This window comes from Thunnus thynnus, chromosome 7, assembly GCF_963924715.1.
Source record: "Thunnus thynnus chromosome 7, fThuThy2.1, whole genome shotgun sequence".
Classification (NCBI taxonomy): domain Eukaryota; kingdom Metazoa; phylum Chordata; class Actinopteri; order Scombriformes; family Scombridae; genus Thunnus; species Thunnus thynnus.
This window is the reverse complement of record NC_089523.1, coordinates 16,038,804-16,063,402: the sequence shown is the minus strand read 5'-3', so window position 1 is coordinate 16,063,402 and position 24,599 is coordinate 16,038,804. Positions and strand designations below refer to the sequence as shown.

Genomic DNA, 24,599 nt, shown 5'->3' with positions numbered 1-24,599 from the left:
AAGTGGGTGCTGAGTGAACTATTAAAGGAATGCATTACAACGGAGGGTGTCCGAAACCCTTATAATGAGTGGGCACCAGCAGCAGCTGGTTTGATACACTGTCTACATGCGTATGTGCAGCATGCATGTGTAGGCCTATATTTGCAATTAATATTGCAAGTGAAACTCAAAATGTAAATACATACATTCATACATAATTGTGTCCCTGTCTTTCTCTGTGAAATTCACACCACTTCTCACCTCCATCTGCCTTCCAGAGTGGCCTGTGTGAAATGGAAATTGAAAAGATTTCCAGGTTAAGACATACTAGTAACTGATGGGGAGACATGCAACCTCTGTTATTGTTGCCCAGAAATACTTCTGCACTTCTACTCACATTGCTGATGCCATTAATGCCAAACTACAGCAGATTGTTACATGGTTGGCCAGATTCTGGGTAATAATGTCTGCTAAAATATAATGAGTGGAAATAACATAGGAGTCCCTGGAGGCATAAATTTTAGCAAAGTTTAAGAGAAGACTGGGAGGTCCTGTATTTTACTTCATGCCTCCCACACTACGTGCCATGGCCAAGGTTAAGGTTAAGGGCCTTGTAATCATTAATACGCACAGTTTCTGGGGCAGGTAAGACATTAAGTGCTCTTTCTCACCTTTCCTCTCAGTATAACACTCAAAGTATTGCCCACAAAAATGCATCTCTCAACACCCACACACATATAACTTTCTGCCAGTGGCACTGAGGAAAATGGCTGACATTCATTGTTGGATCATATTGTTTTTGTTAGGATCCTGCCAGGATGCTTTTGGTTTAGGATTTTTCTTATGATTTTGCTTAGGAGCAGCTATATTACATTTGGGCATACCAAGGTAAGAAATTTTACCATAAAAACAGTGAAGTTCGTGTAGTAAAAGTACAAAATGCTGCATAGATGGTTTGCTTCGATTCACACTTCATAATATTTGCCTGAAATGGATATTGGTGTTTTAAAATTCACACTGTGACACACTATGGCTGTCAGGCTCACAGTATTTTGGTGGAGGCAGAAAAAATGTTCTAACAAAGGACCATATATTTATATTTTTGTTTGCATTGCAGGAGATTTTTAACATTCCTTGCATGCCAAATCACTGTGCCCATAGCTGTGTGTTGTTTGTATTAAGATCTGACCCTTCTAGAAAGCCTTTTTGCCTTTGTGGTGAAAAAAAATTAAAGAAATAATTATTTGTAATGAGAATTAGTTTGAATTCTCATTCCCTATTAAAAGCTAGGTTACCAAGAAGAAGAAAATCTAGTTGTTAACATTTATATAGGTCTTTTCTTATCATAGCAATGCTAGTAAAAATACAATGAATTCGTCTTAATAGGTCTTAAGAACTGTGTCTGTTTTCCTATTTTAAACTTTTAAAATAATGTTTGTCTGAGCTAGTATGCTAGACTGAAAAACTAAATATTTGAACAGTTAAAGGCTATGACTCTCTTGTCTCTGTCCGTCTCTAACATCTTTGATCTACATCTGAGCCTCAGGCCCAACTGCTTGTGCATTGCTTGCAGGCTACAGCTTGTCAGACAGGCACACACCTCAACAGGTTTTTCACCCACTCATGTACCTAAGTACACATTCAGCCTTAGACAACATACTTACATGCACATACCAAATCTACTCATAAGAATGAGGATACATTGCACAGGATGGTCAGCACAGGACAGTCTATAAAAGGCGATAGCGTTCATGCAGACTGCGAAATTGTGAGTAATTTCATACGTTTTAGAGGTTTGCCTCTAGCACAGATTACATTACTGCTGAATTGTTAGTAACACGGTGCACAGTTTGATATGGCATGCACACAGCAGGTTAGAGGAACTCGGGGGACTACAGAAGGGGCCGCTCTGTTTCTGGTCTGTTATCTATTAAATTCAACTTGCAGCTGTTTTGAAGAAAGAAAAGGAGACAGAGAGGGGGAAAGGGCTACCGAGACGCAATGTTTTTGACAAACAGAAAAACAATGTCAAAGAGAGGAGAAAAGAGATCGCCATAGGTTAACTCATCAGTGAACTGAGAAACAAGTAAGTTTGGCATCTGCTGTCTTGTTTGCTTCTGAAGTTGTGAAGATGTAATTTATGTGCTATTACATGACTGGTTTGAACTGGTCGCCAGATAAACAGGCAGAATTTTAAGAGGCCGAGACTAAAACTAAAAGAATGAAATAGGAGAAGAAAATGGCCAACGAGTTAAACAGAAAGAAAAGCTTGAACAGGGTCTCAAAACAGGGTCTGGTTTGAGTTAAAAAGTTATTCCTCTGTCGCTCCCTCTCCCTCTCTCAGAGCCACGAGGTTCTGGAAAACTTTGACATGCAAAGCGCCAGAATGAGAGCTGTTATGCTCTGTGAGAACACAGCTGCACTAAATGTTTTGAAAAAGGTTGTTGCCACACAAGGCTGTTGGCTGTTGAATCTTCAGAAAAAGATTCAGACAACAAAGATGTGTTTATAGATTTTGAGTTTTTTCTCTTGGGGGAGGAGAAAGAAAAGGCACTGAGGTTCTAAAGATCCTGTTATATCTCATTAGGTAAACCTGCTGGAGCAGGTGGGGGAACAGTATACCTTGTTAAACATACCTACTGACATACCATATAGTACACACCATGCATTACTCTACATCATAGCCATAAAACACGTGTCTCACACGCCTTTATTTGCATGCTTACTCACACACTGAGTCATTTATTCAGCCAGAATAGCATATGATTTAATACAGATGGCACTATTTAAGTGTCCTCTTCTCTTCTCTCAATCTCTCGATTTTTCTCTGATTTAGTCAACCTCCCATTCAGAATGAAAAAGGAGATTAAGAGAAATCAGCATTAAAATGATTCACTTTCTGTGGAATGCATAATGACTTTAAAATGGGACCCAAGCTATGTACTGGATTGCATAAAATTGATTGCAAAATCACAAGGGATTAGTCGATGATGCCTGAGAATGGCATGACATATACAGGACTGTACTGCTGAGACATGCCCAAGTGAATAACTTGTAAAATTTAATCTAGGTTGATGTCACTTTCTCATGGTTGTACCCATTTCCTGTGTCTGTTATACTGTTACTTGGTAAAAGGCTTCTTCAAATGCTGCACATTATAACATATAGGGTGTACAGCGTGTTTAGTTTCATGATCTGTTCCTTTGTATTTATCTTTACCTCAGGTGTTCTTGAAACCAAGATGGCCAGCTTTGACAACAACAAGACCAACCCAACCAATGTCAGTGCCTTCTACTGTCAATTTAATGAAGATTTTAAATATATTCTGCTTCCTGTCAGCTATGCCCTGGTCTTTGTGATGGGTCTGGGGCTGAACGCCACAGCGCTGTTTGTGATTGTGTTCCGCACTAAGCGCTGGAATCCCTCCACGATCTACATGTTCAACCTGACGATGTGTGACACACTCTACATCCTCACTCTGCCCTTCCTCATCTATTACTATGCCGATGAGAATGACTGGCCCTTCAGTGAACCGTTCTGCAAGATTATACGCTTCCTGTTTTATTCCAACTTATATGGTATTGTTTTGTTATGGCACAGACACACACAATACAGCAAACAACAGAGTTTGATATGTTACAATTATCGTAATTAATATGTTATACCAACATGATACAATACGGTATGATACAGTATGATGTGATATGAAATATATAATTTAACATACACAATACACTATGAAATTATATAATACATCCAGTTATACTATGGTATGATAAGATAATAATATGAAGATATTATGATGCCATTCAGTATGATAAGATATGATGTAATATGTGTTGCAAGGTGACATGACACAACCCAGTATTTTACACTGCGATACGATATGAAACTATATGATACAACACAATATGATGCAATATAGTATAATGTGATATATTGAAATAACTATAATATGAAGCGAAATAATTAATTGATACATAATGTAATCAAAAATTATAAGTTCATCATTCTCAAACAGAGTCCAAGATTAAACACGTTTACAATATGATGCACAATACGATACAAAATGATGAAATATGGTGTAATATAATCTGATTTACAGTAACACAATGAGACATAAGTTGACAGCAAAACACAATATGTGACAATACATTATGATATAATACAATACAAATAATGCTATACTATGAAACATGTTACAATTTGATACAGAATATAATATAAAATCATATGATACATACACAGTGATAGTATGGTGTAATATCATACAGTAAAAAACAATACAATATGAAGACACAATAATGGAATAGAATACAATTGTATGATGTAAAATGACTTGAAACCATTCAAAGCAACACAAGAGACAGTGACATGACATGATACAATACACAATACATATACTATATGAAACGTTACAATACAAAATTTTATGATATATACAGAAATAGAATCATGGGGCATCATAAAATACGAGGACATTCTGATGCAATATGATACAATAATTCATATTGCAATAAGATACACTGTGATACAATGAAGTATAATAATGTGCAATATGACAATTACATTATATTCATTTGGCCGACGCTTTTGATCAAAGCAACAAATTTAGTAATTGCATCATTCCCAAACAAACAACTAGCATGACAAAAAAATCACAGATATAGAATATAAATATACTATATATAAATATGAATATATAGACAATATAACACAAAATTAAACAAAATGATGTAAAATGACCTGACTCTAAACACCGCAATAAGACACAAGGTGACATGACACAATCCAATATGTTTCAACATGATACAATATACCATATTACAGTATTAGGTGAATATACAAAAAAAAAATCATACTGATGTAAAAATATGAAATACTATGGATTAAATAGGATAGGGCCATGAGTCAACACAGGATGAAAAAAAATTGTATTCAGTTTCTCTCATTCACTTCATTCTGGTAGGGTCCATTCTGTTCCTGTCCTGTATCAGTCTGCATCGGTTTGTTGGCATCTGCTATCCAGTCCGCTCCCTCAGCTGGGTCAGTGCTCGCCGGGCCAGGCTGGTTTCTGTGGCAGTGTGGTCCTGTGTTTTACTCTGCCAGGCACCTGTTCTCTACTTCTCAAGAACGAAGTAACTGAAATTTGTGTAATTGTCTTCTTCTTTCTTCTTTATATTTGTTTGTTTCTTTCGTTCATTCTGTCTTCTTTCTTAATATCCCTTTTCATTGTTTTGGAAGTTTTTCTAAATGTGTTAAACTGTGGACTATTGATTTTTTTGTGTAAGTACCTTATCTTAGCTGTCTTAATGGGACACACTTAACTGAACAACCAGCCTTCTAGCTAACAAAGTTACATTTTATCACTTCCCTTTCATCGCTCCTATCTCCTTCTCTGTGGCTCAATATCAAATAAAGCAATAGTGCCATTTAATAATCCTAAACAAATGTCATTTGTTATCTCCTCACAAGGGATGTGGCCACAGAAAGGATTTGCTACGACACCACGAGCCCAGAGCACTTTGACGATTTCCTGGTATATAGCTCAATCGTGTCAGTGCTCATGTTTGCCCTTCCCTTCATGGTGGTGATGGTGTGCTATGGCCTCATGGTGAGGAAGCTTCTTGAGCCTGGCTGGGGGTCTGAAGGGGGAGCTGAGGGTGAGAGAGGACGACTGTCAGCCCACCGTTCCAAGCAGAAGTCAGTGAAGATGATCATCATCGTGCTGGCAACGTTCATGCTATGTTTCCTGCCTTTCCACCTCACCAGGAGTCTTTACTACTCTTTTAGATACCTAAGGCAGATCAATCCGGCACAGGTGAGGCTAAAATACATTTTTTAAATTATTAATGTGTTATAATGTCTTCAAAAGTCAGTTAATCAGATTTGTATATGTTCCCTAGATCAGCTGTAGTTTGCTAGAGGCCTCCAGTGTGGCCTACAAGGTGACCCGTCCATTGGCCAGTGCCAACAGCTGTCTGGACCCCATCCTTTACTTCCTGGCTGGGCAGGAAGCCCGCAGTAACATCACCAAGTTCACCATCACCAAGAAAGCTAAAAGTGTGACCAAATCCTTGACAACAGAACTTTGAACCAATCCTTAAAACGATCTTGGTAAAAAGACACAAGGTTGTGGGAGCATTAGTGCCAGTTGTGTCCAGCAGATGCAACATCTGCTTCAAGAGTTCACTTTTAAATGTTAACTGTTCGCCAGTTGTTTGTTTGGAAAGCACAAAACTTCTGAGGGTTGGAGTCTCTCTTTGAAGAAGCGAATGTGTTAATAAGTAAGACTTAAACCTTACATATTTCGGTGACAGTAGTTTGTAGTCTTTATTTAGAAATTTCCAGTGCAGTGTGACCAGAGTCACACTGCAAAATCTACTGAAGGGCTGAGTTGTGTCAAGTACAGTCACTGCATTCAGATTTCCATCATTAACCAGTTCAAGTGCACATACAGGTTTGACCAGATGTAAGACTCACATTCAAACAAACCTTCAGTCATACACAGTGGCTAAATCATGTAGATTACTGACTTAAGGCATTTAAATGATTTCTACAAATCAAAATATTTTGTTATGTTTGAAAAGCTAGAATGTATTGAAAGAAATAAACTACACAGTGCTCTACAGAATCATCAGTGATTCAACTGGACAAGCGTCTGATGTTTGTATGTTTTTATTCTGACAATCTGATAGGAAGTTTTCATCAGCTCACCTTCCTCTGAATTTTATGTCTTGTTCAGGCTTGTTTTGAATGTCCTGGAGTTTGTGTGTGTGTCTGTGTGTCAAATTGTGTCCCAAAATGTGAAGGAAGTAAAAATGATGTTATAATAAATGTGCACATTCTGAAAATATAACAGTGATGATACTATTTTCATATACCATGCATGATTTTCTTAGTTTAAATGCCATAATCTGTGTCAAGAATTAGATTCATAAGGTATATTTCTTGCATGATGGCTGTCTGAATGAAAGAAAGCCTGACTATCATTCTTCAAGACACTTCCTTAAGAAAGCAGGTGTAATGTAGCTTTTGTTTATCTTTATTCTGTTTGTCAGGCCGGATTAACCTGTTAGCATGCTCCCGGGCAAAAGATTGTTATTGACTTCACAGTCATTCTAGTATCTTTTTGTCTTCTTGGTACGATCTGCAGCTTTACTGTTTTGGCTCACATTTACTGTTCACTCATCACTGTCATTCCACACACAGCAGGTAGCTGTTTTCAGCATGCGGAGTTCCCCAAGGCTCCTTTCTGGGGCCTCTTCTGTTCAACATCTACATGCTCCCACTGGCTCAGATTATGGAAAACAACAACATATATTACCATAATTATGCAGATGAAGTGCAGTAAGTGCATTGAACAAATCAATGATTGGATATACCAGAATTTCCTTCAATTAAACAAAGACCAAACCAAGGAAGAATGATTAAAAGTCAGTGCTCAGCTTCAATCAGTAAAGTTAAAAACCACAAACCAAGCCAGATATCTTGGTGTAGTCATCGAATCAGACCCCAATTTCACATCATCACATCACTCCAGTTCTCAGATCTTTACGCTGGCTTCCTGTCTGTCAAAGTATTGATTTTAAAATATTACTATTGGTTTATAAAGCACTGAATAGTTTAGGGCCAAAATACATTTCTGATCTGCTGCTACGTTATAAACCACCCAAACCTCTCAGGTCGTCTGGGACAGGTCTGCTTTCTGTTCCCAGAGTCAAAACTAAACATGGAGAAACAGTTATCACTTTTTATGCACCACATATCTGGAACAAACTCCAAGAAAACTGCAGGTCTGCTGTAACTCTCAGTTCTTTTAAATCTAGGCTGAAGACTTTTCTGTTTGCAGCTGCCTTTTATTAAATTAAATAATTATTCATTTCTTACACTGCACTGTAACTTTTAGTCTTGTATTTTATACCTGTTTCATTCTATTTTAGCTTGTTTTTGTTTTCTATTCTCTTGGCTTTTTAATGACTGTTTTTAATTGTATTTAAGTGTCCTTTTATTGTGTGTTTCTTTTGCACTCTGTCTCGATGCTTTTAATGTTTTATCTAAAGCACCTTGAAATGCCTTGTTGCTGACATGTGCTATATAAATAAACTTGCCTTGTCTTCCCTTTCCTTCAGCAAAAAAGCTTTTAAAAAAAAACCCCACTGTGTGTATGCTACCTTCCCAGCACCTAACAGGCAAAGTTAGCAACTAGCAAGTGATTAAAGTGGAATATTGGTTAAAGTGAATATTGGACACAAACATTACTCTAAATGAATGCTAATGTTGCTCCATATTTGCTGGATGTGTAAAATAAGCAACTGTTTGCTAAAACGTTCCTCATATCAGCTTCAGTGTTGTGTTTACAGCTTGTTTCTGCTGCAAACAGGTGACCAAAAAATCAGTTAATGCATGTTAAAGGTAATTTGATTATTTAGGGAATATGAAACATGTGAATATAATATAAATTAAAATGATTATGTTCTCAAACCACTATTTTGACACAAAGCCCCTCTACAACACACTGCCACAAGATTAGGTAATAAAGCAGAACCCACCTTATTTATTAGTGAATTGAAATTTGCAGTGAAAATAAGCCTTTTGGGGAGCATGAAGGACTGGGGCCTAGAAGCAGTTGTCCATATTGCGTGGTTGGTGATCCAGCCTTGCTACAAGTCTGGAACAGTACAACTTCTGCTGAGGTTATTTGAAATCAGAATAGTTAGAGGTCACATAAGTTTATTAAGTTTGGCCAGTCTTAACTGTCATTTGTGGGGAGTATAACCCTAGTTGGAGTGTAGCTGAGCATAGGTTGGTCAAGTGTTGCGGTCATATGGTGAGACATAGACACTCATCTCATTGGTATTGGCTACATTTGATTTAAATCACCACTAGAGGGTGATACTGCCTAACTAACAAAGCTGCTGCTGACAAGACTTAATAAGATGAGACTAAATTTTTAACTTTTATAGTTCACCAGTTACGCATTTCCATAAATCATTCACAGACAATAATAACACTAAAATGCCACATTACTAAAACAAAACCCTTCCATGTTACCAGCAAGAACAGCAAACAACACAGGATTTAAAATACAACTCTTCTTTATTTCAAGAGTAAAAACATCATACAGAAAAATGTAATATTATAAATGCAATCTACAAAGTTGATGAGATGAATGTTCTTTCTTTGTCCTTCTTTTCTACCAGCAACACTTCAGCTTGAAAACAGTAATAATCCTAATCATAGCAATAAAAACAGATCAAAAGAAAACATATAACTGCTTCAACCAATAAATATCCCGTCCTCTAGACATGTTGTCATATTCCTTGTAACTAACATAATAAGAAATATGAAAATGACTAGCTAAAAACCTCTATGATTATAGTACACTCTTTAAAACCCATGAGGATGTAAACTAAAGCCAAGTGAGCTGCATGACTTTGAGGCATCTCGACCACTAATCCTCTGCAGCCACTGGATGGTTTATTTAATTAAACTGTGAAAACAGAGTGTGTGTGTGTGTGTGTGTGTCTGTGGAACTTCAGGTTTTTTAAGTTCATGATTTGAATGTGAAAATTGATTGATGGATTAGAGATGTCACACAGTGCTGCAGTGCAATTGTCTTTACCTTTAGTGGAGATCTAATATATCACCTCATACATCCAGTGCGCTCAAATTATAAAAGCCAGGTATCTGTTTCTCTATACCCACCCATATTTACATATGTACATTTATTTACAGGTTTTTTTTCTACAAAAGTGAAATCTACCTATCTACTTTCTCACCCCAGGACCCATATAACTGCCATTGGGATGCAGTGTCATTAAAAAAATGCTGTGATATGGAGCCCCCTCTAAGAACGAATTTTGGTCCCAGATCACCTACTTGGATCTAGAGCTTAAAAGTTACAAATGTAATTAATGCTGACTGTGGGCAGGCGTACATTACTGAGTTCATATTTCTCAAACTGTCAAAATAAGTTCAAGTGAACTCAGTGAGCTACCTTTATTAAGACTACATTCAACATTTTTAAAGGTCTAAAACCTCAACTCACTTACGTGAGCAGAAGCAACAGAAATCATCAAAATCACTAAACTTCTAAAAAAATAGATTTGAAACATCAAAATTATATTGAACATTTTTCCTTAATAAGTAATACTTATTGTAGTGCTACTGTAGTCTTTAACCCAGTGTCACGTGACAGTCATACTATGGATCATGTGGCACTGTGTTGCAGACTACCTCGCTTAGAAGAAGAATGTATTCCCCTTTTTTTTAAAAGTACACACTTATAAGTATGAGTCTCACTTCTGTTTGAGTTGTGTTCTTTCTCAGTAATGTATTCCACAGTTTTTTTCCCTCAGTTTTATTTGTCCTCTTCACTGCATGCAGGGAAGACTAAGCGTGTATTTTTTATATCATGAGTGAGTGCATGCAGATGTGTGTGTCGTACCCCGTGTCTATTTTTGTAGGAAGCACAAATACAGGGGCTGAGAGTGCATTTGTGTATCATCCAAACTTCTTTCCTTTGTTTTATCCCTCTCATCCTTCCCTCTAGTGTCGGATATTGATAATTAATCCAAAGTTATACTAGAAACTTCTCCATACTTCCCGAGTGTGTATCCAACAGGCTTTTTAGAACAGTTTGTCTTTGGATTGGGACAGTGGAGCCAATCTGTACCAGCTGTTAATTTAGTGGCTCCCTCTGCAAAGTACAATAATTATTAATGTAATGATAAATACAGTTATCTTCCTCTTATCGCATAACTGGAAACAACTTCTTCCAGCAGGAGGTGGTTCTTGTAATTTCTTGGTGTCGGTTGTCTATAAACACCCTCCATGCCGGCTGTCAAGTCGTCAGTGGATGATGAGGTCATCTTCAGCGAGGTAGTGTTATCGTAGAGCGTCTCTCTGTCTCTTCACCTGAAAGAGAGAGTAACTATGTGAGTGTGACAACATGAAGGACAGAACAGAAGAAAGAGTGAAGCAAATACACCATATTTCCAAGTTATTATGATCAGGGACTGTTAAAGTAATCAAATTTAAGCTATTTAATAGCATACTGTTCTCATTATTCCTCATTTGGGCTCATTTTGAGCAATAACTGTCCACTCAAGAGGTTTTTTCAGTGTAGGAAATGATGAAATGGACAGTTCATTTTGACAATAGGCAGGACCACATGACCCCTGCAATAAGGCTGACTCAGCTGCATGTTCATGTCTAGTCAATTGGAAACAGAAGTGGCTCATTTCCCCAAATCATTTTACAGAATCCTCCTCTGCTGAACTGATCATATTATGTATAATTTCCTTTCCAACCGAAACAGACTATATAATTCAGTGTTGGCTAGAAGAATGTGAGTTGACAGTCTCTTTGTGTCAACCACTTCACAGCACTTATGCTGTTATAAACATCAGCAATGTGCAGTGAGGAAGACAGAGAGAAAAACAGGGAATGAGTCAGGCAGCTAGAGAGAGACTGAGAGAGAGGGATAGTAGGAAGTGGTAGTAAGACAGAGGGGAAGAAGTGTGTAACTGTCTGAGGTCATACCTCCTGATGCCTGATGATGAAGAGGAAGAGAAGGGCTTTCCACCAAAGAGGGAATTACGCTGCTCCTGGGATGATGTCTTGGTTTCCACAGCGATGGGCTTCTGCTCGGGGATCTGAGCGACTTGAAATCTGTTGAGCAAGAGATATGATCACTGATACATTTAGGTAATATGGTAATCATTACATCAGCTTTTCTGCTACACTCTGAGAATTACTTGAAATCAGGTAATTGTATTGTAGAGCTGTACTTGCTACATTAAAAACCCCCTACAGTCTACAGATGGTTCTGTCCTTTCTATAACCTAACTGGACAGTGATAAAATAATGTGGAAAAGCATTTAGTGTGAGCTTTTTACATGGAAAATATCTCATCAAATGTTTTTTTGTTTTTATTTTTTTTCTTAGCAATATCGCTTATGACTTTTTACTGTGAGTGTGTCAGTGGTCAGATCTTTAAATAAGTACGGTGGTACTGTAGTAAAAGTCCTGCATTCAAAAATTTCTGTAGGTAAAAGTACAGAAGTGATCTCAGAAAAATGTATTTAAAGTATAAAAAGGATAAATATTCATAATACAGAATGGCCCCATCCAAAATTACATTATTATATATCATATTATATATAAAATAACTTGACTTGTAAGCAGCACGTCATTGCTAAATCTGACTGAAGAGGGCTAATTTTGAATAATTTTTACATTGCTGGGTACTTTATATCTGTGACAGTGCATCATATTTCATAAAATGATCATATGGTTTGTATGTATAATCTTAATCTGCAGAGTAACAACTATCTATATTGCAGCTCTCAAGTAAATGTGGTTGAGTAAAAAGTACAATATTTGCCTCTGAAATGTAGTGAAGTAGAGTAAAAAAAAAAGTAGAAGAAAATGGAAAAACTCAAGTAAACTACAAGTGCCTCAAAACTGTACTTGAGTAAATGTATTTAGTTACATTGCATCACTTGAGTGTATTTAGTTGAGCTACTCATAACTAATCTAATTAAGAGTTTTACACCAGTGATTTTACCTCTGTCTGAAAAGACACAATATAGACGAGTCTCACCTCCCCACAGAAAGCACTGTCAGCTCTCCCTCCTTCTTCTCCTTCACTTCGCTCCCCTCCACTTTTTCCTGTACAGTATTTGGCACAACAGCTTGCGTACGGTGCATGTCGACAAACATTGCTTCCAGCAGGGGGCTCTTCTGCTGGTCCAGGGAGGGCAGGATGAGGCTCTGCGGGGGCTTCAGGGGATCTTTTAAGGAATCCAGAGGTGGTATGAGGACAGGGGGCCATTTTCTCTGGGCGCAGCGGGAGCACCGGTAGCCATGTTTGGGGGCCAAGCCAGAGAGGCCGGAGATGGTGTGTAGGTGGGACTGATGGGGACAGAGCCTGGGGAGGGAGCGGAACGTGGACAGAGGAGACAGTATCGGGAACCTGGGAGGGAGAGCAGGAGATCAGTTAAACATTTCATATTTTTTAGTCATAGATATATTCAGTTTAGTCAACACATGTGGTGGATTTCCCCTCAAATTTAAAACTAGTTTAAAAACTATATCTTCCTAATTCCTCTAACTACTTTGATTCTACTCTAAAATGATTTATTAAACCTAAATAATTAAAATAACTAAAAGCCAGTTGTGCAGTTTAATGTCTCAGTAAGAGAATAAAAGAATAGAGGAGCAAGCTATCACCAAAAGTATGTCAATTATTTCATAAACGTTTTTGCCATCTTAGTGCAAGTTCGGCAATTTGTCTGTGTTGCTAAGCAACAGACCATAGTGCCAGAAGGACAAGTGAATCCCTTAAGGTTCAGAAAAGCTCACAAACATTGTCCTTAAATCTGCCTTAATTCAGTTTGAATGTATAAATGGAAAACAAAAGGAAAATTCAAATGTAGAGTTTTTAATCTCTTAATGTTCCAGCCACGTTAGGCTGCCCACATCAGCCCAGTGTTCTGTAGCTTTTTGGCTCTGCTTTGTTCTATTGTGCAGAGAGAGGCAGACAGAGAGAGAGAGATGAATGCTGCTGTGTGTGCCTGTGTTATACCAACTTGTGGGTGACCTGCAGTGACCCAAGATAGTGTCAGAATGTGCTCGAATCTAAAGCTCACATGTTGCACAGCCCATTGAGCAGCAGCACATTGCCAGAGGCCCCTGAGACCTCTCGCTATTGTAGATGTGGCACACATACTGAAGTGAACTAGATCCCATTACCACCGTATATAATACTGTGAGATAAGATTAACTTTAGTGATTCCGTAGAAGAAGCTGGGTCAGTGCAGCAGTAAAGAATGAAGGGCTGATTGGAGAATACAGAATAAAGATGACAAATGATTCTTCTACATCTTCTTTAGCTGCTAGCGCAGAAATGATAGTCAAGCAAAAGTCAAAGCACAGTGGTGTAGACTGTGGTATAAGCAGCATGTTGCTGGACTTGTTAGATTAATGTCTGACTACCTGGCTGCAACTTGTAACCCCAAGTTCAGACCTCAACTACACTTGGTCATGTAAATCGTGTGACTTCAAGCTATGTGACAGCCATTGAGATTTGTAACAGACAGGGTGTTTAGACCTCATGACTCAATAGACTGCGGTTACAACGGCATGAGACGTTCACTTCAGACATGTGGCGGTGAGTCACTGCTATGTATCAGCTCCACTGAGGGTACATACAAGGCCTGATGTGTGTCACCTTGAGTTGAGTTTTTGTAGAAATAAAAGACAAAACAATACGCTGCAAGCTGCATTATATTGTTGTAATGTGTCAGAGTTGAGCAGCCAACCATTTATGTAGAGACATAAATTAGTATGGAATTTTAATCTTGTGTAGACCAACTTTCATTTTTACTTTCAAGATATACACATTGTCAATGGAAAGTGAATTTTTACACCCTATGCTGTATTCTGTCATACTTAAATGATTCAAATTACCATTTAGTATTTCATTTCCACTGTTTTTAGCACAAGGGTGACATGAATCAAATTTAATTGTGAACTAAATTGTCTCTTAAGTCTAAAATTGTCCAAATACAATAATTAAGTGCGATGTAAATGTCAACCACATTGATATGATGTAGAGCTACAGTAAAGTGTGTTTTTCCTTCCTTTTACATGAAAAGTTGATTATGCATACACTGCTGCTTCCTAAATATGTTCTATTTAAGATAAACAAAGAAAGAAAACAGTTAGTTACGGAGCTAAGAGGTAAATATGAAGCTTCTGTTCTGCTCTTTCATATCAAGCAGCTCTACTAGGAGCATGAGTCAAGTCATGTTATTGTCTCTTAGATTCACATTACAGTAATATGGTGTGTAATAGTAAAGTTGGTACAACAAATCAAAGTTTATATTATTATTCTTCCTGCAGCAAGAAACTCCCTCGTTTTAATGTTGTTAGGTAGGAGAGTAATATACTGTATGTAGTGTTAACAGACCATATGTGTTCAAACAGTGTTCTGCTTTTGCACACACACTCAATCACATAAGAGTCACTCTTCACTGACTTGCTCTCTCCTGTACTCTCCTTGCCTCTGGGTTCAGCTTGACCTTGAGCAGCATGACTGAGCAAAATATATATGACGGTTTATGGGAGTGTGTGTGTGTGGGGGGGGGTCTCATACTTGATTGACGAGCCTTTGCTCAGGGCCATCTGTTTGCTCTCGTACTCCAGCAGCAGTTCCTCTAGTGCAGCAGCATTTTCTGAAACACGTACAAATACACACAGTTCTGTTTAGACTAAATCAATAAATGTTGGCCACAGTGAAAGTCAATGAAATTTTTGTCTCAGTCAATACTTTAAATTGTAATAATAAAGCATCTCCTGCCTACAAGAATGTGGTTTTAGACCATATAGAAGTTTATATATAACATTCATCTTTGTGCTTACTGATGATTGGGTGGAAAGGTAAACTTCCTCTGGGAAAGTTTAAGATACATTGAGATCATTACATGCACAAGCATTGCTTTGTGATACATGAAGACAAATTGGAAACATTTTGCAGGGTTAGCAGGTGGGAGGTTAACTCACTATGGTTCACCTTTCCCTCCACATCCCCATTTCTAATAAAAGCTGTCAATCTGAGATGGAAATAAGAAAAGGACAGTCTGAGTTTTGCAGACATGTCTTTGGCTGCGTGTGACGTACAGCGATGACACTGTGTTCTCATGTTTCCCTATAATGCCACAAGAGATGAAGTGGCTCTGACCACTCACTTGTAAGTGACATCACTGCTAGCATTTGCTTAACACCTACCTTTCTTCTCTGTAATGAGGCGGACCAGAACACTGATGGTGTCTTCATTCAGGTCGTCAGATATGTAGGGACAACCGTTACCTAAAGCAAGCATAAGAGACAGAGATAGAGAAAATGACCATTTATCAGCAGACAGACAGTTTATAATACTGTTTATCACCTGATATATAGTATTTTGTGTAATTACATACAAATAACAAAATACCAGAGTAGTGTCATCTTAATATGTATTACATATACTTGCAGGATATTATACAGTATACCAATTTTTACGTACTGTAAAAAGGATTTGTATTTTCCATATAAACTGAGATACTGATGAAGACCATGAGATGTAGTTGAAATCAGCAGGAAAGCTAGGAAGAGGACTTTGAGTTAACATTGTTTTGTCACCATATCTTAATGGTAGAAAATGTTGTGTCATCATATTTTGGAATATAAATACTTGAAGAAAAATGTCAATATATTGGCTTGTATTTCCACTGAATGTGCATAAATTCAAACACAACCGTTAATGTACACTATACTAATTTTATATTTCAGTGTATGTTCATCCTGATGAGTTCACTTTAAATCACAACAGCTTCATTCACCGCTGTCATATAGAGACTAAATAAGCAGATACATTGTCCAACTTCCAGAGCTAGCACAGTTCACACGGTGCATGTCACCGCTGGGATATTGCGCCTCAGTGCACGATGGTACTGATAAGGATGGACGTGAATGACTGAACAGCATAGAATAGATGTGCCTCCATAGCAACCGCCCCTACCCCCGCCCTCTACCCCCCCAGACCATCCCATAATAGCAGAGTGAGGCAGCAGAGAGGGGAGCGATGAGGGCGAGGGGGGTCCAGAATAGCTCACTCAGCGATCCATTCAGCACTGTTGAAGCGCACAGGGCTCTGTGTATGTGTGTATATGTGTGTGGTGTGATGTACCAGACCTCCAATGTCAGGTGACTGTGGTGTATCTATGTGTTAAAGAGCAAAATGTGACTGTGCAGCTACATTCGTGTCTATATGTGTGTATGTATGTGTATTTCTGTCTTTCTTGCATAAGTGGTGTTAGGCTGTTGTTAGGCCATAACAATAGCTCTGTCTCCACAGTGGCTGTTGCTATGTGAGGGTAATGGCATCCATTTCACGGTGTGGCGCTCATTCTCTTCTTCACCCAAGCCAGACGCATTTTGTTTAATGTTTAAGTATCGGCCACTTCAAGTCACTGATCCGTCATCCTGTTTTCACATGTGTTTTTGTTTGAGCTTTGAGGTTTGAGCCTCAGAATTTAAAAATTAGTGGCCCCCAAAGTTTAAATGCAGCAGTACTGTGGAGCCAACGAGGCTTAAACTGAAAACTGCAGCAACATAACTACCTTTGTGGCGCCCTTGTGGTTGCGCATGCTGAGCTTAACGCTGCATAAACAGAAAGTTGCAGATCTGACTGCAGCTCACCACATTTATCGTGTATCAACCTCGGGTTCACCCTTTCTGTTTTGTTCCTTCAGCTTTCTTGTCACTATGCTTTTCAGTAAGTCAAAAATATTCCCTCTCTGCAGCTCCGCACCGTCTGAGTCAAAGTTACCAGTGCAGAGTCTTATTTTTGCCTTGTCAAACTAAGCCTGGCCTCGTTGTAATTCATCCCCACGGGTGTTCCCCCTGACTGGAGATGATGAGGAAAGTGCTGGAGTCAGAATTTTACACCTAACCTTACCCCTTACAGCGGACAGATAGTCCACTGCAACAAGGATAGTTACATAACAACAGGAGAGGGAGAGAGATCAAGTTTTCCAGTGCAGCATCCAAATCCTTCTACTCCCACCTCAACATTATTTTATTCTTTATTTTACTTCCTCACTTAATCCACTTTTCCATCTTCTTCACTAACTTCTCACATCCTGCTTATGGTCTCCTCTCTTGTCCTTTATCTGTCTCACTCACACGTACATACTTGCTGCTTATCTCTGCCGCACTACATGATTTGTCCTCAGAGCTATGCAGGAAGAGAGACAGAGAGGGGGTGAGAGTGAAGAAAGTGATAAGATGTCCTTGAATCACTCCACTTGCAGTTGCCTGCTTTGAATGGACAGTTTATAAGTAGATGAGTTATATGGAAAGGAATTTCTACCACAGAAAACATTGACATGCTCTAGAAACTCCCAGAGCAGAGGTGAAGAGAGAGGAAGAGACGAGAGTAGGAGAAAAGAGGACTGATAACAGACCACAACAGAGAAAAGGAGAGGAGTCAGAGAAAGAGGAACCAAAAACCATGAAGTGAGAACCTAATTGAATTATTGATCTGGCTGGGAAAGGAGAGATGGATGGATAGTGTCATGTTCAAATGAGAAGGGGAGGGGAGTTAGAGAGCCAAGAAATCGTATGAATGGAGAGTAGAAGGACAGATAAAGAGAGCTGAAGGGGGATGGGGGCTCAGGGAGTTTCCCTTTGGTACGGGGACAGGTTAAGTTTCACAACAAAGCTCTTGGAGAGGAAGAGACCACGGCAACAGAGATCTTTGGCAGAGAGACTGCTGCTATGACTTCTGTCTGTCATCACAGGTGCATGAAATCTTTATAAATACATGCATGCACACATATCTGTTTGTCCTGGATCTTTTAGGGCTTGATGACACAAAAATAAAGCTCTCATGTTTGGCTTATGCACCAAGAATTATAAAAGACAAAAATTAAACTGGTGGTTGAAGCTGAGATGTAAGGTATGGATGCTGAGTCCTGCTCTCCCTGTAATCAACAACATTGACCAAATCACTGTGGAGGTCCTCAGTTAGTCCATGGTACCAAGAAACCTATACGAATAGTATGTAACTTAAGTGTAATTGAGTTTAATTGAAATTGAAAGTAAATAAAGATAAAACAAGACCTCACATTAGGTTTCATAGTGTTCTATGCAATTATTTGAAGCTGCAGGTATGTTTAATGGGGCATTTGTTTGTAAGTTCTTGTTTCTTGCAGTACTGAAAATTAAACTGTTAGTGCAACTGACCTTTTTGTGATTTTATTATATAGACCAATTCCAAGTAGAACAGTGAGACTGACACTTTTAGATGCCATAAATAGTATCTTTTTGCTTAGTTACTATAATATATAATTTGATAGATAATTTGATGCTCGCTTCTGCAAAAAAGTCACAGCAATTTTAATTTCAGATACAGTGAGCTGTACAAGGCAGCAGGTTTTCCAACATAAACAGTTTCTTGACGTGCTGTTGAAAGGTCTGCTGAGGTAGCAGCTGTGCTCTGACGCTCCTGATGTCTTTGTGGAAAAGCCTGGCAGCACGTACAGATGTCACACAGCTTTCCTCTGAGCCTTGCACCATCAGGTGAGTGAGGGAAAAGCCAGCTTAGCCTTTAAATCTGTTTATGCTTACGCACTAAATGACAGTAACTGCCAGTCATGTACGCTGCCTGTCTGCTACTGTGGAGCGAAGCTGATTAACACACAGACCCCCTGCATAAAAGTGTGCAACAGTGAGGTAATACCTGGTTAAAACAGTACGTATATTTGTAGAGTGTAGCAGCAACAAACAAGCACTTTTTTTCTTTTTTTTTTACACTTTATACAGCTGTAAATTCATGCATGTTTTATGTGGAAATTGACTGGGTCTTCAGCTCTTCATTGTGTCTCAGTTTTAAAAAAAACATTTCTAATAAATGCTACAGTAGATAATGAACCTCATGTGACCTGAGGGTTTTTACTGCACCTGCTAAACAAGCCTGAGAACCAGACAGGCACGGTACATCAAGTACAATAGCAGCATAAAAGAAATATGGGTGTACCCCTCTCATTATGTAAATGTCAATGTTGGTCTATACAAACACAATCTATTGTTTCTCCTTCACCATCTAGATCAAACCAGGTGTTAGGATTGCCACTGGTGAGTTGTCACCTTACAAGAACAGATTTCTGCTCTCAAAGAGAGAAAAATATTTGCCTTTCAGGTCACAGGGTGAAAAAATAATAAGTACTTTGGGTCTATGAGGAGTTCTCTGAGTTCTCAATCTTGCTAACACTGTTACAAAGACCACTCATATTACTCGGACTGTGCAAACCACAGAGAACGGGTGTGGTAAATCAACGCTTGTGTTATTGCTTGATCCCTCTGTGTATGTCTTTCTAAACTCTCTTTGGTTTTCTATTTCTCTCTTTCAGTCAACACCACCCCCTTCACTCTGTCTCTCTTTCTTCTTCTGCCCTCTCCATCTCCCTTTATACTTCTTTCTGTGTTGACCTGAGTCAGTTTCGTTCTGACATCAGTAAGACAAATGAGTTGATGGGAATGCGTTTCCCCCCCCTTTTCAAATAGGACAATTACAAGAATAACAGTGTGTGCTTAGAAGAACACAGCAGGCGTGATATGTAATGACCCTAGTGAGGGTCAAAGTTCAAAACAGCAGAGATTTTTTTTTTTTTTAAAAAGCCTCCCATGTAAGATTGTGTGCAGTCACATCACAGAGATATATGGACTGTGGCTGCACACAAAGACACTGCCCTCTGGGTTCGGCTTGGCTTTGACTCCTGACACTTGACCACATCATGTGCATGTGTGTGTGCTAAAGTGCCATTTTTATAGACGCCACTTTTCATATTTTGCTGTCTTTTCTAACTTTTTCTTCTCTCCTTTCACTTCCTTTTTTATTCCTTTTATCTGTACCTTTGTCTTTTTCCCCCAATTTCAGTCATCTCATCTCTCTCTCACCTTCTTTCTGTGGTGTGGCGGTCTCTTCATCTCCTCCCTCCTTGTCAGCACTGCAGCGGTATCCCTTCTTCTTCAGGATGTTGCAGATGAGGATACCCAGCAGGCCCATCACGCAGAAGATGGGCACCAAAGCAAATACAGCGTACTCTGCCGTCTTCTCCTCAGCGCTGCGCACGACTGTGCCGTTGACTGGTCCTCCTGCACCGCTAGATGGACCTTTACCCACCGTGCGGACTGTTCTGACGTGCGAAGATGCTAAGAAAAAAGAAAAAGGAGGAAAATTAGATTACAGAGAGAGCACAATCATGGTCTTATGTCCAGAAAGAACAAATTATGAGACTGGGCATTGAATGATGGATGTGCATCATATGAGGGCAACCACATTTTCAAGAAATACAGAAACATGCAGCATGCTTACTTTTCACACAGGGATTTTGGGTAGAAATATCTCCTGTGGCAGTGAAGTGAAACCTGCAAATGGAAAAAGAAAGATGAGAAAAAAACATAATTAGAGAGATGGACAGAGAGAGAAAAGTGACCTTTGTACAATAAAAGAATGACTAGGCGGTTTTAGCCTTGGGCATATTATGGTGCTTGATGCTGCCTGCCCATTGTGGTGAATGACGTATTGTGTGTTCGTGCGTGTGTGTTTGTATGCATGCATCTGCATGTGAGTCCGGGTGTTTTCTCGACACAGAGGAAACGACAGAACTTAATTTAAAACAAATAAAAGTTCACGAGGTACAAGTTCAAGCAAAGCACTTTTAAATGTCAAACCTACAGTCTGAATGAACTGTCAGCGGATGAACAGACAGACAGGTGGACTGTCAACAAAGTAAGAAAGATAGTGAGACGGGTACTTCTTACCCAGGCAGACAGTCTCCACAGACAGCGTCAGAGGTCACAGTGCCAGGGGTTGCTACATTTCTGCTGAGGATCTTGCAGGAGGCGTGCGGGCGGCAAAGTTCAGAGTTGAATGAATCGGAAAAGGTTCCTGTCGGACACGACCGGCATTGCACTTCCTCTGCTGGACTTTGGATCTGCCCACAGGACTGGAAAGACGGAAAACACTTATAATCTCAAGCACAAAAGGAATCATCCCTCTGATGTTGCCAAAGAGTTAAGAGTCAAAGAACAAACAACTTTTAATTACAAGTCCCGAGGCTCTTTGTTAACTGGCATCAAAACAATGATATAATCTTTTTATCTTCACAAAAATAACAGACTGTTAAAGAGAGGTAAATTATACTGATATACAGTAGTTGTGTTTTATCAGTAACAGCAGGTGATCTACCACAACTGTATAAATATAACCTCCAACAAAGAAAAGTGTAACACACCTTGAGAAAAATTCCCCTTGGATAAAAAGCAATGTTAAACATGTTTGCCAATATTAAACAGTGATTTATGGAAGTAAATAACTTGATTTATGTTATCTGTGGTGACCCAACACATAAATTATACGTTAACAGAAGAGTTCCATTGAAGATGACACTCAAAAATATACCCTAGATCTTTGGAAAGTAGCTAAAATTAAATATTTGTACACATACATAGAGTCGTGGGAAAAAGATTTTGGGTTCTAGGTGATAAAAAACAGGGAGTGTACAGCAAAGGATTTGGTCAATGCAAATACCAGTGCTCCTCTAGTTTTTTGTATATCTTGAAGAGTACTGAAGAAAACTAGCAACTTAAGTACAGTATGTGCAGTAAAAGCATGTAATGAGGGGAAAAAACATCTTTAAGACACGTGATAATCTTTAATTTCAACAGATTTTAATTACATTTAACAGTATCACATTCAGAGGGAACTTCATCACATTAACTAGGGATGCACGATATTGTCGGCACGTCATTGGTATCAGCCGATAAAAGCTCTAAAATTAAATTTCGGCATCGACCATTTCTGCCGATTCTGAGAGGCCGATTTGTTGCCATCTCCTCCACCATCTGACTGTTCTTCCCTCCACGGACTGTTTCTTCCTGACGGTCCCGGTGCTTCCTCCGCAGGCTCCACTTAACTCAAACTGCCTGTTAAACCCGCTGCTTCTTCCCACTTTAACTTGAATAACAAACTCGGCTCAGTGCTCTGGTTTGATCCACATGGAGAGCCGGGGCTAACGTTAGCTGGGAGGCTAGCAGAAGCTAGCTGGCTGTGCTTCCCTCCGGCCATGCTGCAGCTAACGCTCCGCTAGCCTCTCAGCTAACGTTAGCCCTGGCTCTCCATGTGGATCCAACCAGAGCACCGAGCCGAGTTATTCAGGTTAAAGTGGGAAGAAGCAGCGGGTCTGACGGGCAGCTTGAGTGAAGTGGAGCCTGCGGAGGAAGCACTGGAGCCGTCAGGGAGAAACAGTCTGTCAAGGAGCTGCCAGGGATGTATTATAAGAGCTCTTATTATACATCCATGGCAGCTGCTGCGTTCGGCTGCACAGATCGGAAACACCTCGGCTGATAGGATGTACCACTCTGTTTGGAAAAAAACAACTTTTTGGTTTATAATAGCAGTTGGCAACCAGCGTATTGGGTGCATTACCGCCACCTTCTGCTCTGGAGTGTGGACCAGAGATTAAATCCTACACATTAATCCTGTCTGTCTACTGAACTCAATGAAAACTCTACTGTTCCACCCACTTTGCAGGTTCATTAAAGTTTTAAGGCTTCCTAAATTGTTCCTTCATATATTGTCTTTCTTGATCATACTTAGTACAATCTATGCTTGCATGCATAATAGTCTCCTCAGACATCTGGGAAAAAAATATGTACATATATCGGTATAGGCGCATATATCGGTATCGGTATCGGCATCGGCAATCGGCCACAGTGAGTTGGAAATATCGACATATCGGATATCGGCAAAAAATTCAATATTGTGCATCCCTAACATTAACCATCAGTTTATGCAACTGACTCTCTGGTCCTCTGTCTCACCTTGGAGGGCTCCTGGCCAGCAGGGCATTGCAGACACACACACCCTTTTCCCCACCGACACTGCACTGCTGCAGTCCCACCACAGCCAAACACCTGGAAGACACAAATACACACACACATACAAACACACACAGACACACACACACACACACACACACACACACACACACACACACAAGTTTATGAGTCACTGGAGGTTGCGCTGAAATTGTTTTTCTAAATCATAATGTACATGCCATTTATAAAGAGCAAAATTGAATGTTATGCTCAGAGAGGAACACACCTAGCATAAACACACACATACATATGCACATATTTACCGTGAGAAGGACGAGAGCTGAGCAGCAAAGGTGGTTCCTCATCTTCTTCAATGTATTCTTCTATGTACATATGATCTGCAGGAGAGAGGAGGGTTTAAAAATATGGTCAGGCCCACGTATACATAAGGATTTATTAATGTTATATACATTAATATTTAATATTATCACTTCAGTTACAGCAACTCTGCCTTTTTGACACTTTTCCTTAACACTATTTCTTCACTAAAGTGCCATGAAACTTTTTCTTTCTAGTCAGGTCAACAGATGAGACATCACAACAGCATAACACAACATCACTGATGACATTATAACATATGTAAAGCCAACAGTCTGTCACAGATATACTCATAAGCATGCACACTCACACACACACACTCATATGGCCAAAAAACACCTGACTCATTTTTTGCGACTTATCCAGAGCACAGTGACCGGAGTGACAGGGAGGTAAGGAGCATTTGTACGTGCTGTAAATAACATTTAACATGAATCAAGTTCTTTTTATGGACACGAGAGAATGAACGAGGGCTTTTCTTCGGCTATTTTTGAGATTTCGGGGACGCACACATACACATTTAAAGCAATTATTCATGCTGCAACGCATTCGTTTGCCAACACATGCTGACTTTCTCAACACTTGGCATGTGACACCAAGAAAGAGAGGACAAAAATCATGAACAATGTGTTTTTGTTTGATTCTTCGATTTGATCGGAAATCAAATACAAGCTAAAAGCTCAACCAGAACTACTGTCTACATTGATGGGTCATACGCCAATATGTTAAGATCTGTGTGCCACAAGCTATTATATTCTACAACAGCAAAACAGTGTTGTCATTTCTAAACTTAGCAATGTGCAGGC

At 39.2% G+C, this 24,599-nt stretch overlaps 2 protein-coding genes across 5 annotated transcripts in view; one reads left to right on the top strand and one right to left on the bottom strand.

Annotated features, from left to right (window-relative positions):
* The first annotated feature begins 663 nt into the window (after nucleotides 1-663).
* Nucleotides 664-7,456, top strand: LOC137185999 (P2Y purinoceptor 2-like). 2 transcript variants are annotated; one of them, XM_067594595.1, is made up of 5 exons: nucleotides 664-867; nucleotides 3,204-3,557; nucleotides 4,949-5,117; nucleotides 5,455-5,800; nucleotides 5,886-7,456. In XM_067594595.1, exons 2-5 carry the CDS (start codon nucleotides 3,221-3,223, stop codon nucleotides 6,072-6,074), a joined length of 1,041 nt encoding a protein of 346 aa, XP_067450696.1. In that variant the 5' UTR covers nucleotides 664-867; nucleotides 3,204-3,220; the 3' UTR covers nucleotides 6,075-7,456. The 2 variants fall into 2 exon arrangements, with proteins under 2 accessions (XP_067450696.1, XP_067450697.1); XM_067594596.1 differs by lacking the exon at nucleotides 664-867 and adding an exon at nucleotides 1,917-2,065.
* A 1,603-nt stretch (nucleotides 7,457-9,059) lies between these two features.
* relt (RELT TNF receptor) overlaps nucleotides 9,060-24,599 on the bottom strand; it is a 30,557-nt gene continuing 15,017 nt past the window's right edge. For all 3 annotated transcript variants that reach the window (XM_067594591.1, XM_067594590.1, XM_067594592.1), the window contains 10 exons: nucleotides 23,739-23,813; nucleotides 23,419-23,511; nucleotides 21,358-21,542; nucleotides 20,909-20,961; nucleotides 20,491-20,745; nucleotides 15,778-15,858; nucleotides 15,146-15,224; nucleotides 12,590-12,961; nucleotides 11,527-11,655; nucleotides 9,060-10,899 (listed from right to left, as the gene is read on the bottom strand). In XM_067594591.1, the coding sequence (XP_067450692.1) occupies nucleotides 10,896-10,899; nucleotides 11,527-11,655; nucleotides 12,590-12,961; nucleotides 15,146-15,224; nucleotides 15,778-15,858; nucleotides 20,491-20,745; nucleotides 20,909-20,961; nucleotides 21,358-21,542; nucleotides 23,419-23,511; nucleotides 23,739-23,780 (1,293 nt within the window). In that variant the 5' untranslated portion in view covers nucleotides 23,781-23,813 and the 3' untranslated portion in view covers nucleotides 9,060-10,895. The remainder of the gene's footprint in view (nucleotides 10,900-11,526; nucleotides 11,656-12,589; nucleotides 12,962-15,145; nucleotides 15,225-15,777; nucleotides 15,859-20,490; nucleotides 20,746-20,908; nucleotides 20,962-21,357; nucleotides 21,543-23,418; nucleotides 23,512-23,738; nucleotides 23,814-24,599) is intronic.